At 33.5% G+C, this 17478-nt stretch overlaps 1 protein-coding gene across 1 annotated transcript; it reads right to left on the bottom strand.

The window, feature by feature from the left end:
• Positions 1–134: 134 nt before the first annotated feature.
• Positions 135–16728, bottom strand: LOC140806970 (kinesin-like protein KIN-7C, mitochondrial). The gene is made up of 23 exons (XM_073163551.1): positions 16445–16728; positions 16188–16285; positions 15750–15839; positions 15380–15432; positions 14964–15029; positions 14828–14881; positions 14154–14213; positions 12237–12315; positions 11891–11958; positions 11493–11549; positions 11153–11257; positions 10561–10665; positions 10321–10428; positions 10083–10229; positions 9244–9426; positions 8933–9103; positions 8022–8255; positions 7434–7574; positions 6936–7112; positions 6797–6844; positions 6438–6725; positions 828–1565; positions 135–737 (listed from the first exon to the last, which is right to left on the bottom strand). The coding sequence occupies exons 1-22, from the start codon at positions 16648–16650 to the stop codon at positions 876–878; spliced, it is 3228 nt and encodes a 1075-aa protein (XP_073019652.1). The 5' UTR covers positions 16651–16728; the 3' UTR covers positions 135–737; positions 828–875.
• Between the last annotated feature and the right edge of the window lie 750 nt (positions 16729–17478).

Raw genomic sequence — 17478 nt, 5'->3', positions numbered from 1 at the left:
TGATAAATCGTTAAATATTGGTTTACTTTATATTTTTAATATAAAATAATATTAGAAATCTAATCAAGAAAATAAATACAATTATAATATTTATTCATCATAAATGTAGTGCAATAATAAATTAATACTATAAATCGATCAAGCTTATATAGTTTTTTCCACTAAAAATGACCAAATCAAGACACGCCAGGTTCCTGGGGACATCTAAGGCCACCTCTTCTGCTCGTCTCCTATTGCCTCGTCATCCACTTGTCTAGGTTGCGCGAGGACTATATATTCCCGATAAAATCAAGCAATTCTGAGTGGTTATTTGCTCATAATAGCTATCTTGGTCTGTTTCGGAACAAAGCATGCTACAAGTAGCTACTTCTATACAGGACGTAGCAAGAGTTACAAATTAATACAGTTCAACTGCCAAAGTTAGCGGCACTTACGTAGCTTATAGTTCAAACAATTTACATAATCAACTACAAAAAGTTGTCAAAGTGATCATATGGGAGCTTCATCCTGATGTTAAATGTTGAACACCTACACAAACATTAGCCTCGATCCTCTCTGCAAGTGCAAAACTGGTTCGCTACTAGTACATAAATAGAAGGAATACGCCATTCGTATGGTGAATTCTTGAGTTTAGATGTAGTCAGATAATTCTAGCTGATAGGACTGCAAATCATTCCAAAGCCTTGGAAGTCAAATCAATCTGAATGTCGATATTGGCTTAAAACTTTATTCGGGACCTGCAAATTATATGCCATAGAGTATATTATTCAAACTAATTAGGACGAGGGATTGTTAAAAATTGCATTAATGCAACTACAAGAACATACCTTGGATCTGAATCTTAAACTCGACCAGTTTTTTACACCTTTTTTCAGCTAATGGCGTACTTTCAGGTCATCGACCGATCTTATTTCTTCAACACTTTCCTCATTCTGGTAAAACTTGGTTAAAGGATGGCCCTCCAATGACGGGAATCCATTCATAACTTTTATCTCCGAGAAACATGATGTGACATGCCCTATGGTCGAATTATCCTTACAACTAGCAGGAGATTTGCGCATCTTCGCAACCATAACCCACATATTTGCAAGCTCGTTTTCCAACTTCTCTTCATGCTTCTTTGCATCATCGAGTGTTTTACGCAAATCAGCTTCTATTTTATCTCTCTCGGATAATGCAGCGACCAAAGAAGCTTCTCGTTGGTATCTTGCATTCAACTCCAGTTCAAACTCCTCCATAGACAATCTATCCTCAGGTTTTCTCATGCAAGCATCAGATCGACCACAAATTATTCTATTTTGACTCGTATCAATTAGAGTGGACTTTTGACAGCATGGTTTACGACGAACCTCTTTTGCCGCTGAAAGATCTGCAGCAAGTTTTGCATTTTGATAGGAAAGATGTGTCACCTCTTCCGCTAAGTTCCGGAGTTCAACTGCTGCAGCTGCAGCAAGTTCCTTAGCATAAGAAACTTCCTCAGCTTGCTTATCGCATTGAATTTCTAGTCCATCCTTCTCTTCAATAAGTTTAATCTTGCCTTGCTTCAATGACTCTATCTCAGCAGCCTAAGCGATAAGGAAGTGACAAAAATCTGATTCTAAAGAAAACTCAAAATGCAAAAATCCAAGACAACTGGCTGAATATTTAGGTCGGTTTGATTAGCTGGATAAGAGATAGATTAATAACTAATCAATCATCATCATATGTTTGGTTGGAATATTGTATGTTACTTTTTGAGATAAAACGTGAAATTAAGGTTGCAAAGAAGATATGATAAATTAACTACAACAGAAAATGGGTTTTTAAAAGAGGAATTTGTCAAAAAATCCGTATTCCCATTCTCAACCTTTCCTTTACTCCCTACCCCACTAAAACTTTGTTTCAACTCCTCATTTCTTTCAAATTTACCCTTATTTTTTTATTTTGAATAATTGATTTTTCATTTGTAAATAATAGCCCATCATTCTTCTGTAAAATAAATTAAATCTTTTACCTCTTTGACCGGAGTACCACCGGGTTATATTCATCGTATTTTACAGACTGCTCCTCACAGCCCAACCACGCGATCGCAACCGATGGTTATCGACGTAGATTCTTTCAGCAGTACTTGGCACAACTCTAATTCGTTTCCTACTTTAGGGTGTACAATAAAAGATAAAATTTTGAAAATAATACATGAGATGGGCTAAGAGCAAAGATCTCTTTATTCAAACACCAACATTTTATTAATACATAGTAACCTCCTTTAGAGGAGGAGAAACTTGTTTAACTACTAATAGTAGCTGAACTTACTACACATATACTTGAAAGAAAAATATTACAAATGATTTGAAGAAAAATGAAAAGGTTGGTCGATACCTTCATCTTCCTTATTTATAAAAAGCTTCTTCGGATTTGAAACTCGAACTTCAAATCTTAATAAGCCTTTACAGCTTGCATATGGACCATGTAGTGGTTGAGTGGTCCCTTCTTGACCTGTCTTTTTCTAGATTATTAATCTAGAAATTAACTTCTCATATTCTTTTATTTCTCCGAGATACCAGTATAGATGAGTCTGGAAGATATCAGCTGTAATCTCATTTCCTTTTTCTTTGTACATTTGAATTATCGATCTGAGAGCTGCAACCTTACTTCTCTTATACTTGATTATTCTTTTCAAGACTTTTAGATATACACGGTACATCTTCAAGTTTTGATTTTGGTGTGTTTAACTGGTTCCATTTACCCTTATTTATAGTGTAAAGTTGGGGTCCAGTTTTCTTGTTTTTCTTCATTGGATTCTTTTTTTAAATTAGGTATTCAATGGTCCTTGTCATTTTCCACCGATTATTGATGGTCCTGTCCTTCCACTCACATGGTGGGTTTTCATTTTGTTAGTGGACTAGTCACATGTCCACAATCAACTTTGTCGAGGAATCTTTCGCAATCTTAATTTTGATGTTAACAAAACTTGCTATTTTTTGTTTCTAATGATTTACTTTAGTACGCAAGTAGCTAGGAACTGATCAGGCTTCTAACTAATCAGTTAAGCAAGGTAAAACTGAAGCTGTCGAAGACGCCAACTGATCAACCAAATTGAAACAGTTCAACTGATGTATCGTAAAAGAGTTCAACTGATTGTTCAGTTAATAGGTGGTTCAGCAGAAGAACCTCAGAAGCTCGGAACCCAACTGAAAATCAATTCAACTGAACAATAGTGAAATCAGTTCAACCGACGAGTCAACTGATTTCACCAGCACAACTGAAGACCTTTACCGAATTCAGGTTCCTTCATCGGGCCTCCTTAACTTGTAACTGATCAAATATTTGATTCAAATATTCAAAAGTTTATCAAGGATCCTCCAACCGAAGAAACTACCCTTGTTGCTTCGATTCTTGAAGACGACATCTCTACACGAAGAGCATGGGGTTTATGGGTCTGTCTCACTGAGATGGACAAAGTCAAGTCCCCGTTCAAATTTTATAATCATTAAGTGAACGGATCATTCCTGTTAAATACCATGACAGGAAAAACCACAAGCTTTGCAGAAGATTTATTCGAGAAATCTTTTGTGGAATAGCAAGCTGCCGGCAAGTAAAGAAACTAGTTGGAAATTCTGTAACATGGCACATGTAGGAAGATGGTCTGAGAACATCTGCACAGAATGCCAAAATCAGAAGAAACCTGAATTCGGTAAAGGATTCAAACCGAAATCTGATCGAAAACACTTTACCGACACAAGCACAAGAGGGGATGGACCACATTCACGTTTTCCTCGAGGACACCGAAAGCCAAAGATTCCTCGACAAAGTTGATTGTGGACATGTGACTAGTCCACTAACAAAAAGAAAACCCACCATGGGAGTGGAAGGACAGGACCACCAATAATCGGTGGAAAATGACAAGGACCATTGAATACCTAATTTAAAAAAAGAATCCAATGAAAAAACAAGAAAACTGGACCCCAACTTTACACTATAAATAAGGGTAAATAGAACCAGCTAAACACACCAAAATCAAAACTTGAAGATGTACCGTGTATATCTAAAAGTCTTGAAAAGAAGAATCAAGTATAAGAGAAGTGAGGCTGCAGCTCTCAGATCGATAATTCAAATGTACAAAGAAAAAGGAAATGAGATTACAGCTGATCTCGGAGAAATAAAAGAATATGAAAAGTTAATTTCTAGATTAATAATCTAGAAAAAGACAGGTCAAGAAGGGACCACTCAACCACTACATGGTTCATATGCAAGCTGTAAAGGCGTATCAAGATTTGAAGTCCGAATTTCAAATCCGAAGAAGTCTTCTATAAATAAAGAAGCAGAAGGAAGATGAATGCATCGACCAACCTCTTCATTTTTCTTCAAATCATTTGTAATATTTTTCTTTCAAATATATTTATAATAAGTTCAACTACTATTAGTAGCTAAACAAGTTTCTCCTCCTCTACAGGAGGTTACTATGTATTAATATAATGTTTGTGTTTGAATAAAGAGATCTTTGCTCTTAGCCCCTCTCATGTATTATTTTCAAAATTTTATCTTTTATTGTACACCCTAAGGTAGAAAACGAATTAAGGTTGTGTCAAATACTGCTGAAAGAATCTACGTCGGTAACCATCGGTTGCGATCGCGTGGTTGGGCTGTAAGGAGCAGTCTGTAAAATACGGTGGATATAACCCGGTGGTACTCCGGTCAAAGAGGTAAAAGATTTAATTTATTTTACGGAAGCATGATGTGTCATTATTTACAAATGAAAAATCAATTATTCAAAATAAAAATACAAGGGTAAATTTGGAAATTTGAAAGATATGGGGAGTTTAAACAAAGTTTTAGTGGGGTAGGGAGTAAAGGAAAGGTTGAAAATGAGAATAGGGATGTTTTGACAAATTCCTCTTAATACCATTTTGAGAAGCGCGATGATCAATTAAACTTAAAATAGGAATAAGGGTATTTTTGTCTATTTTAGATATTAAGGAGTTTAAAGAAAGTTTTTTATGTGTAGGGAGTTTGGGTAAAGTTGAGTTTGGGTTTGGGGAGTTAGGAGCAATTTTCCCTTTTTAAAACACTAAAAATAGAGATTTTTTAAGCTTAAAAAAATAAATATTTTACTTGACAATATATAACAAAATGTACACATTTTTAAAAACTATTTAACAGATTCTAATTCGTCAATGCCATTGACAAATTTACCATTCACTGTTATATTTGTTAAAGTTTATTTTTTTCAAATTAATATGAATAATAATTAATATTAAAAGCATTAATAATAGTTAGTAACAAAATAATAAGTAAGAATTGAATTAATACGAAATAATTTAATAATATTTACGATAAGAATTTAAATTTTCTAATAAAATAAATTCATTGGAAGTAATTTATAATAAATTAGAACAAGAAAAAAAAAGAATAATAATTAATAATATGAAAAGGTTTAAAATAAAATAGTAAGCAAAAATAATAACAAAATATTAAGAATTAAAATAATACTAATAAAAATAATATATACATGATAAGAATAGTAATAAATAATAATAATTTAATAACTAATAATTATAATACATATATAAATAATGATAATAATTGTATAAAAATAAAAAATTACAATAATAATACATATATAAATAATGATAATAATTGTATAAAAATAAAAAATTACAATAATAATACATATATAAATAATGATAATAATTGTATAAAAATAAAAAATTACAATAATAATAATAATAATAAGGAATGTATCGATAATATTAATATGAATATAATTAGTCTTGTTGCTTTTATTTCATAGTATTGCTTTGTCAAAATTGTCATTTTTCTTATTTAAAGTTTATTTTTTTATTACTTAGTATTAATAAATTAATTATAAAACATTTATCAATCTTATTGCTATTAACTTAACTATCATTATTCTCATTCATATTATTTTCTTGTTAATTTATTTCTTATTGTTTTAGAAGAATTAATTTATTTTCTTATTATTTAATATTTCTATTATTATGCTTATTTTATACTGTTATATATTTCATATGAACTTATTGGTATTATTTTAAAATATTTTATTTCATATCAATAAACAAAAAAATTCAGATTATTCTATTTCTATTTCTAATAATATTTTGAATTTATCGATTTAATTTATCTAAATTATATTACTTTATTAAGTATGTTCGCAAATATTTAATTATTATCCAATTTATCTAAAAATGTGATTAATTTGGTCTTTATAAGGCTTTAGTGATTGTTATAAATTGTGGGGGTATTTTGGTAATGGTAATATAATACATAAAATTATTTTATTATTTTAAAATCATACTATACACCATATATTTTATCATCCTGCATCATTACCATCAACTTTCTTTTTCTCATCACTATGATTGTACATCTTCACTTATCCTATCATATATTCACAGAACCAAGCGGTAGCAAAAGTGTTGATACCAGAGGATACGTACCTGCTCAAGAAGCTGAGTCTTTGAAATGGTGCTACCATTGCACTCATTAGCATCCTCGTGGCCAAAAGTTCTACTTACGCTGACAACACTAGTGGGAGTATTTTCACCAAGTGAAATTTCGCTGCAAGAATTAATCTCAGTTCTTCCATTTATCATCTCCAAAGATTCATCGGAGCAGTTCATCCAAGTTGTACAATCTGCACTTCTAGTATCTTTATTTGATAGCAAGGAATCAAGCTGCTGCCTTAGCAGAGTGATGGTTTCTTGCATCTCAGCATTCTCCGATATCTACTAACAAAATAAATACTATAGCACCACATACATAAGTAATATATGAACGAAAATGTTTCAACATTTACCTTCCCCTGTAGTTGCTCTTGGAGGACTCTGTTGTCCGCTGATTTAATCTTTTATCAATAGCAACATGAAAATTCAGTTCATATTTTTCCACTTGTACCTACTAAATTCAGACAAAAATATATTGAAAGGGCAGCACACCTCAAGTTCAAAGGTTTTTTCATTTAGTTGAGTAGCAAGTCTAGACAACGCCTGAGACATGTGAACACTGCTCAAACTATATGGAGATATCTCCCCTGATCCAATCATGCGTTGATCTAAAACACGCATCTGAAGCTTCTTCTCTCTTATTTCATTTTTCAGCTTTTGCACTTTTTCCTAAAGTAAATTAGAATAAGAACAAATGTGATTAAGGGTTTAAATAATCTATTCAATCCAGGCTTAACTTTGAACAGTTTTTAAATAAACAAATCTGTACTAAACATAAAACAATACACACTGAATCAAGGTGAATCACCTTAAGGATGGCACATATTAAAGGCTCATGTTCACAAACATATCAAAGCCTTTGAAATGTTATTTTTTCCCCTGAGATAGATCGTGTGGAAACAAGTATTCACGAGGATATATGATTATGAAATGCCTTATCTAAGACAATTATTTGTCGAGATATAATCACTTCAAAATCCGATCACTAACCTTAAGTTGCAAGTCTTCAGGATTCTTTGACGCTTGCTCTGATAATCTTTTCAGAGAACTCATAGACAAAGCCACGTCTCCAGATAACATCTTTATTTGCTCGCGGAATAGATCCATTTGATCTGTGATAGTGCTTCCTGTCTAGAAAACATAAAACAACCAAGTTCTAGAAAAACCAATCAAGACAACGTGGAAAACACTATTATAAGCTAAAACAATGGTTCCCAACATACGTTCGCAATTTTACAGATATAGATGATAGGCTTTAGGGTGTGAAACATGGATTTGGATGTTTGGGATGCTGCCTACAGATAGACAAGGAAAATCCAGATTGTGTAGCAGTATAGTGATTCAAGAACATAATTACGTCTCTCAGGACCTCAAATAAAGGCGTTGCTTGATTTGTTCGAGTTCTTCACCCAAGAGAAATTCCACGAAGTTGTAAAAGATACCAATAATAAAGAAGATAAACTTCTGAGACTACGTAACTAATGCAATTGATAAAAAAAATTCAAACACTAATACTGACAAACAAGGGTAGAAGGCCAAAAAGAAAATATGCAATAAGTAACCCAAACTCTTTCTCACCGGTGGGAGACGTCGCTCACCAACATCTGCACTGAATAATTCACCGGCTTGAGTTCTTCCAGGAAAATGAATAGCTGGAGAAGCATCTTCTCTTTTTCTACTGATTGATTTCCTTTGTAAATCTTTCATATCACTAAACCTTACTCTATTCTGTGATGTTTTTGACGAGGAAGCAGGAGAATCAGAAACAGAGCTCTCATGTTCCGCGCTAGATGATGACACATGCTCTGGCTTCTGTATTGAAGCGGTTAAAAAATGATTTCATTGAAAATGAAAGGAAATAAGGATCATGTTCTGACCAAGTTATATGACATATATCTCAACAGAAATTTTAAGGATCACAAAAACAATTAACGAAGTGCAATTGATGATTTCACATAATGTGTCCATATAAAAGTTACAAGAATTGGTAAATATCTAAATTGCCGCATCTCGCAACATAAGAGAAGAGAGCGCCAAAAAATTCATATCAAATTACAATGTAGAAGCAAATCAATAGTTAATAAATGCAGAAAAGACAGTAGAAGAAAGTAACATACACACTGGACCTGATGATTTTTTACAGCTTTAACTATGTAAGAAAATGCATGTCAAATGAACTTTCTCACATGATTAGTAGATATTAACAAGAATGATGCAACACAAAATATAAGACTCAAAATCTCCGCATCATATGAATGGCAGCTAACTGTCCGCAGAAAGTTCAGATGCAAACAAAAAGATGGCTTCAACAAGGCTGATTTCAACAAATTGCTTTATGCTAGTTACATCAATTTGATTCCCTATGTAGTGGCTCTTATAAATTACTCTGTGCTCCCATTCCAACGACAATGCTTATTCTTCAACTACCATGCTAAAGATATAGAATGCAAATCAACTCCAAATTCGAAAGAAGCAACTTGAAAAAATACTTTTAATTTAAACCAGCTAAGCATTCCTCTCCTTCGGTTACTTCTGTAATCTCTTACTAACTCATCAAGATTTGTGACATCAGTCCTTCCATCTGAATAAAATTCAGATCCAATACTTCCAGCATCATCATCAATCAAGCAATCTCGTTTCCTATCTGGCAAGTAGGCCAACTACACATTAAAAACAAAAGTAATTAGTATGCGTACACCTTCTAGTCATAAGATTTGATCTCTAAAACAATACTAAACAAGTCATCCATCCAGATAAACCTGTTATCTCATGGATACCTAAAAAGATATTATGTCAATACCTCATCTTCCCCAAATGAGTGCCTCCGCCTGTGGCTGGGCTTTTCATGGATACTAGGTTGGACCGTGTTTTTTGTAGAAACCAAAATTAGCTTGGTTAATCTCTGAATTCTTCCCATTAAAGCTGCTTTTGCTTGCTCTTCCTCCTCCAATCTTGATTGCAACTTCACCTGCCCTGCCTCCAACTGTAAAATATTTAGGTATATCAGAATAGAAGACTATGTTATTTACTCTAGTAGCCAAGTTTTTGTCAGATAGATTTTTAATATTATAGATTTTCAATGTGTTATACCGTGTTAGAATATATTTAGTAATGTTATTCTTATTTTGAAAAATGAGCAAACAATTTTTTAAAAATGCAAACAAACAAGGCCTCATCATTTTACTGATGAAATACACATAATGTGTCATTTTGACAGACAATTTTTCCAGCCAATCCAAAATTACCGTGCTTTCAAATCCCAACCCCACCAAGCACAATTCTAGGAAGGATAAGGGAGTAACACATTCAAATTATATTGCAGCATGACACTTAAGTATACACAGCCAAAATACATGCCAATGATATCAATAACAAAGGAACGTTACTTTCATAATCACGATTGAATGAGAAAACAAGCGACCTACACACTGATGCTTTGGTTACTTATGCATGGACTGAATATTATATCTAGGATCTCTTCTTTTGTCTTAGTTGTATTTAAATCCTACTTCGTGATTCAACAAGACAAGTGAATTTAGGATAACATCACATCCCCACTCAAGTAAATTAGAATTATTGGACCAACAAAAAGCAGTTACCTAAATGAGCAAGTATTGAGATGCTATCTAAGGATCAAACCTGAAGTTTCAAATTGACTAGATCTTCTTGGCTTGGTACCATCAAATTTTGTTTCTCCATCATGCCACTCTTTAAATTCTGAAGTTCTTGTTTTAAACTGGAAATTTCTCGCTGATATTTTTTAATGAGAGACTTCTCATCCAAAATCTAAACAGAAAAAATAAAATAAAGATTGATGAGAGCTCAGACAAGTTTCAATCTTTTATACATGAATGGGGAAGAATTACATAAATCTGACCTTATTTTGAGAGACTTTGATTTCCACATGCTTACTACGTTGAGCAAACTTAAGAGTGTTGTAAGTTTCTTCTGAATTGCTAGAGGCTGGTGTCACTGTGCAAATGAGCTACAAAAAATTCAAAGAGTAATCATATTCTCTGGAAGCAGCACAAAAAAATAAAGTTACGCAGATAAAAAGTATCGAATAGCAAGTCGCCAAGTCCATAGAGATATATTTGCACGCGTGACTAAAACTTACAGAGACTCGACCATGTCCACTAAGAGAAGACTGCAACAGTCGTGTCAGCTTTGAATCTCGATATGGTATATGAGTGGACTTACCATCTGTTAGTTTAGATATCACCTGAATCAAATGAGAAAATATTAGAAAAACATATAAAATTGCATTCACCATGGGGTGTGGTGAGAGGGCAACAACCGATTTAGTACCCAACTTTATAGACAAACTCCATAAAGAATTAGCAAACTAACTTCCCCGATCCCAAACTAAATTCTCCGACTTCCTTGTATGGTGGCCATATGTAATGTTTCATTTCTTGAAAAGAATGTTTTCTCCCTAAGAATAACTTACCTGAAACTACTAAACTGTAACAATGTGACATTTTAATGACTTTCAACTACTTTGTAGTGCATGCGGCATGCCAAAGCAAATTACTCCCAAAATTGATTGTCCGAACAAGGGAAAGAAAATGGACATCATAGAAAGCAAAGGATTGATAGTTTTTATCTCAGAGGATATGAGTCATATTACAATGAGTCTTAAAACATACACTAGGAAATTTACCATCCAGATGAAAGATAGGAACGAAAGACATGAACATGTATCTTACAGTGCCAAGTGTCAGTAAGCTTTTATTTATATATGAACCCTCTTTTCTCCTCAGTCCTGTGGTCTCTGTTTTGGAACTTTCAGACCCTGCCAAGTCAATTAAATGCTATAAAAGAGTTTAGTTTGATCAATACCTAAACATCAGGTCATTAAATAGTTTGGTCATACCACTAAAAATTACAGTTGAACGCAATGAAGCTAGGAACTTGGAAGCATACATATACTGACGCAAAATTAATTTTTAATATATTGAAGATGTTAGAGAGAATTAAAGCTAATAATAACGATGAAATAAGAAGCACCCAGAATAACAATGGAATAACTTCTTATGCAAAACATACCAGCTGTGACAATGCCACTTCTCCTTGATTTTCCCCGAGTAAACTGCTTTCTATAGTCTGTGACCATTACAGCAAGGCGTAAAAGTTTCAATAAGTCTCAACTCCTCGTACTTTGATACTAAAGAATGATTTTTCACACTTGTTACTGAGAAAGGAACAGTGAACATAGATCCAGCCAAAATTCCAAATGTTTCAAACCTACACCCGACAACCTTACGCTGACACCCACCCTTCCTGTCCGAAACTAATTCCTGTACATCTACAGCTCATTGACACTTGACAAGAAATTTAGATACATCCATCGAAATGAGATTCTTTTAAAAATTAAAACAAGAACTATAGCATGAATATCACAACCATAGATGTAAAATGCAGAATAAGAACAAGAGGTGTAATACCAAAGTGAATATCGTGTGGCTTCGACTGCTGAGTAAATTGAAGTTATTAGAACCCACGTGTCTATGCTCTACATACACAATAAACTACAAGTTAAAGATTGTCCTTAATCATACATAAAAACATCACAAGAAAAATGTCCAAGTTAAAGATCAGTAAAAGTTTATATCAGCAGCATTGCATTGCTATCAAAGGATAAAATATATATGAGACAGGGTGTAGGGTCTCATATTTATGCCTGGGGAAAGAGCAGTAACAATATACCAAATGCCATCGTTAAAAGTAATAAGCGACCATTCAAAAAAGAGAATTAAAATAAGGGACATACAACAGTGCAAGCATGCATACCTTCGCCGGAAGCTATGAGTGAAAGAGCATGGGCAGGTGACAGAACAACTTCTTCTTTTATTCCCTCAACATATGTACCCTGTCAAGTTGCGATTTCTTTTTTAATTAACATACAGATTGAATTATAGGCAACGATGGTCTAATTAAACACACCTTTTCATGTGAGAGGAACATACAGGAGTTATGACTATATAGGCAAAAATAGTCATTTGTATAAGAAATCTCTACATCTTTCCAATGTCATGTCCAAATATTCAAATAAAAAGGTAAAAAGGAACAAGTGCAATCCACCAATTTTGAATCCAGTGCAATAAATAACCACACTTTCTATAATCTTTTAATATGGAGGTAGGAAAGTAGAGATCTTCACTATAAAGAGGAATAGAAGAGTCCAAATCCAGGATATCAATTAAATTTAAAACAAGAACAATGCTCAATGACTTTTCTTCGGTAAAGAGAGGGGCTAAATGCAACACATTGCCATATAAAACAACAACTTCTTTGATTTAAAACATAGAAGTATAGAACTGACAAATTTTGTACAATACTTGGTCTAAAAACTTTTAAAATCGAATTATACATGATATGCTGTAATATCACATCAAGGTCATAGCTCATCTGTTATGTTGCTAATGAATAGTCAATAAAAGCTTTAAAGGTATCAAATAAATCTTGGAAATAAATATCACAGGGAAACCTAAAAAGCATAGGTAATTGTATATGTTTTTTCATTTTCCAAAAACTCAAACCAAACTGTTTTATGCAGTAAATGTTTTATATCTGAGTTTTCATAACTCCCAAAAATAATGCTATTTTAGTACATTATATTCTAACACAATACATTATATTTCAAAGTTTTAAATAATCACATAATCGGATACAGTGTTCTAAATGGCGGTCCAAGCGGCCGCCTAGGCGGTAGGCGGCCCTCGACCGCACCGCCTATGCATGAGGGGGGTGTTTTAGGCGGCCCAAGCTATACGGCGTTGGGGAGGCGGGTCGAGGCAGCGAGCAGGCGGGTCGAGTGGGTCGAGGCAGCGACTAGGCGGGCGAGGCAGTTAAGATTTTTAAGTTGTAGTCAACAATTTTAAAAACCTAGTCAACAATTTTAAAAACCTAGTCAAAGTCAACTAATTTAAAATATTAAAACCCTAACACACCTCACTTTCTTTATTTTATTTTTGGTTTTCACTCTCAACCACTACACAATCCGCCCGCCGCCTCCCCGCCGACCGCCGCCGCTGCTTACTGCCGCCAGAAGTCAGAAAATTAATTAAAAAATTTAAACTTAGTTTTTTAGTAAAAAATAATTATATTACTTTGTTAGCATAATAACATTAATACGATAGATGAATCTTTATTAATTGCACATTATCTAGATGATATTATATTTTGTGTTTAAATATTATTTGATTGCACATTTTATATAAAAATGATTATATTGTATGATTATCTATAAAAAAATTAATTAAAAAAATTCAACCGCCTAGGCGCCGTCTGGGCACTGCCTAGGCGGCTGAGGCGGTAGGCGGTCACCGACCGCCCCGCCACCGTCTCCCGCCATTTACAACCTTGATCGGATATATTCTAACATGACAAATCATCTACTGCAGAAAATATCTCCTTAGAAAAAAACCAGATATATATTACTTTCCACAGTTCATTTCCTGAAAATATATTCGAAGGAGATACTTTTCTGGAAATACCGAAAACAAATTCCTTCAGAAATATCTTAAGCTTATTGGGCATTGGTCCTCTAATATATTTTTTAGAGAATAATCATCATGTAAACAACATAACAAAAAATACATAGAAAATATTACATTTGATTAAGATGCATCGATAATCCAAAGAAATAAAATGCGATAAGATTAAAAACATGACACATAAACCACTTTTTACATGAAACATCTATACCTGAGAATCTTCTCGTATTCTAAGATTTTGCCCTGTAGGATCCAGCAAGTCATTGATGACCTAAACATCCCACCCATAAACTCTTACTTGAGATTTAGAAAATATATTTTGACAAAGGGGAATAGAAAGCTCAATAGAAAAATAGTATATGGAGCACATAATTTTATCACAAGTCACTAAAGCAACTGCGTGAAGAGAAGCAAACAACTTCATGCAAATTACACAATACGACAACAGTTAAGAGGATGCACATTGTTCTATCTTATTACAGTGAGTTCATCATTATGCTCCAAGTCCTTCACACTAACATGCAAAATATAAATGTTAACAAGCTTCAGATAAGTCTATCAAACTCAAGTCAACAAAATCATGAAGGTCAAATCTAAAATAAAAACTTAAGTCATGACTCGTTCCAGCAAATTCCTAGTGACAAATAACAAACCAACAAACGGCCCCACTACTTTTATTATTCCTTTTTTACCTAAATCAAATAATAATGTGATTTCCATCAGACAAAGGCGAAAAAATGGTGAACATCAAGCAATTTTTATGTCATGTTATCCGGTTATCAGCCTATACATATCATTTTAGAATCAGTGGTTTGTAATATGTTTATACATTTTATCAAACAAAAAGCCAAAGATGACCAAAGCATGCTAAACAATGAAACTTACCTCGTTATAGATTTCTAAATATGAAACTCGAAGGAGAAACTCCCGTCCAGGTGTCTGAAAAAGCAAATTACAATTACAATGAACTTAAGGCATCCACAGTTCTTGCTCTGTCATGCATAGAAACGACCATGATTACCTCTTGTATAATTCCAAAGACATCCTTAATAGCCAGTGGAATGACTCCTGGTGATTTCTGCTCCCCCTGGAATAAAAGAGAGAAAAAAGCAAGCATTGGTAATATTAACATTTGGGAATAAAAATAAGAAAAAGTGCAAGACTACCTATCTACGAGACCAAGTAATTCCAAGAGTATCGCAATATTTTCATAATTGTAAAATAATTGCCTGTGTTTGAATACTTTGTAAAACCAGATTATTCATAGGCCGGTTATCCTAATTTCTCAAACAGATCCCGATAATCACCAGTAATCATAGGTGAAAAAGAAAATCAGAGAGCTTATAATAGCTATGCTTCACGCATCTATATTTACTATAAAATTCCATGGCGGGAGGAGGATAAATACTACAGAGAGCGAGTGAAAATAACTATTACATGCATCGTATGCGTCTTCCCACTGCTGGTCACACCGTACGCAAACACTGTGCCTACAAAGAGATAAAACGCAGTCAGAAACCATGACAAACTTAGATATATGTTTGTATGGCCAGGAAAACTATATGTAACTAAATATCAGCACAGTTCAGGTTTATTAGCTTTGAGACATCCATCCATTAAATGAAATATCAAGAAAATATTACACTCAATATCGACCACAGATTGAGAAACAGCAAGGATGGCTTGAGGTTATAGCTCTTCCTTCAGGAGATAAGAAACACATTGCAATCTAAGTTGAATAGTTCTAAAAAGATAAAGTCAACTTAGAGTAAGAGAATGCAGCATATGTGATATATACGGTAATTACCATTTACTCCATTCATAACACCATTTACAACGTGCTGAGCTGCAACATCATAGACATGGCGAGTTGTTGTTGCAGGACCAAATACTCTGTCTGATAACAAAAGTGATGTTAATTATTCAGTGTGAAGAAAGAAAAAAGAAAAGTAATAAAAATCAAAACAGAGGCATAAGGAACTGAGTCGCGTACACAACAATTTCTACAAGTAAAAATTCAGAATCTATTGAATAATATTTTGAACATAACATCCACGCAGACCTTCCTCTTCTCAATCAACACCAACATCCTATATATATAAATCTTTTCCAATATCTCTTCGAATTAAAAAAGATAATTTCGACAAACGGTGATGACTCACTAATTACTTACACATTTACCATTAAACATATATGAACAGTATATTCATATTACATGAACTGCGGATAGGCGTTTGATGCTAACCGAAGCCAAGGGCGATATCAGAATTGAACTCGTTGGATACAGTATAGTCTCCATCAGCAAACCAAGCTACTTCATCGCCTTTACTGATCTCTCGAACACTTCAACCAGCACAAAAACATGAAATAAAACGAATCCAAATGTAGGAACCCAAACTTCACCAGCTATATATAAAATAAACACTCAGGGATTTCGGTGGGCCCTGGCCGTTAACCAAAGTGAAATCCAGAGATTTAATCAAAAAAATACGACAATTTTACCTGAGGGGACGAAATCGCACGGTTACTGTAACGTTTTCTTTAGTTTTGGTCGGGGGCGCTTGAGCTGGTTGCTTCGAGAAAGGGTTGGTTGAGGAGGATGAGTTGGTGGGACGGGGGGCGTGCTTGGAGGAGGCGATCGGTGGAGGATGTGTTTTCCGAGAGCGGAAGGGGGAGATGGAGGAGCGGCCGGTGGCGGAGGAAGACATGCCGGCTGAGTTAGCAGCTCTTGGGCTTTCTTCTGCTTTTTCAAGTCCCTCCAAATGTGAAATGCCCTCCGTGTTTTTGAAATTGTAGCCCGTCTTTTTCCTTGCTTTTTCCCCTTTTATCAAATTTTAATTTGTATCCTTCCCACCAAATCATATAATTGATTTTTTAAATCAAATTAATTTAAATTAAGTTATATCCATATCATTAAAAATAAATTATAAATCAGATAACCCATTTTTAAAGTAAAACAAATACTTTATCAAATTTTATATCTCATCATATATATTTTGTATCCTCGTGTGATATAAAACTGGAGTAAACTTTTTTTCCCTCGTTTTCATGCTTGAAAATTGAATTTTTAGGACCACGAGAATGAAGACAAATTCAATTTATGACAAATTCTTGTAATTCTTTGTATTTTCATGAGATAATATAATTTTTGTTGTTATTTGTCCTTGAAATGTGTTTGGAATGGCTTGGTTATATTTAAATAAAGCTTTCATATGTTATTTCTATTTTATATGGTGAGATTCTAAACTTTTTTAAAAAAAATTCAAACAATTTAAGTGAATTTCGAATGAATCTAGCATTCTTAACATTTGATATATAAGCCAAATTATTTCTTGAATCAAATTTTTCTTCTATATCAACTCTCACAAAATAAAAATTGTTGGGTTCACGGTGTCGTTAAGTTATTTAATCGAATTTCAAAGAAAAAACAGATCTATTTAAATGACAATATAGTTTAATCTAAAACATATTTGTAAAAATTCAACTACATGTTATAACTCAAACAATATATTTGATTTTTGAACAAATGAAAGTTA

The sequence above is a fragment of the Primulina eburnea genome, chromosome 12 (assembly GCF_022965805.1).
Source record: "Primulina eburnea isolate SZY01 chromosome 12, ASM2296580v1, whole genome shotgun sequence".
In the NCBI taxonomy this organism is placed as follows: domain Eukaryota; kingdom Viridiplantae; phylum Streptophyta; class Magnoliopsida; order Lamiales; family Gesneriaceae; genus Primulina; species Primulina eburnea.
The sequence above is the reverse complement of the archived record's forward strand: the minus strand, read 5'-3'. Positions and strand labels throughout refer to the sequence as shown.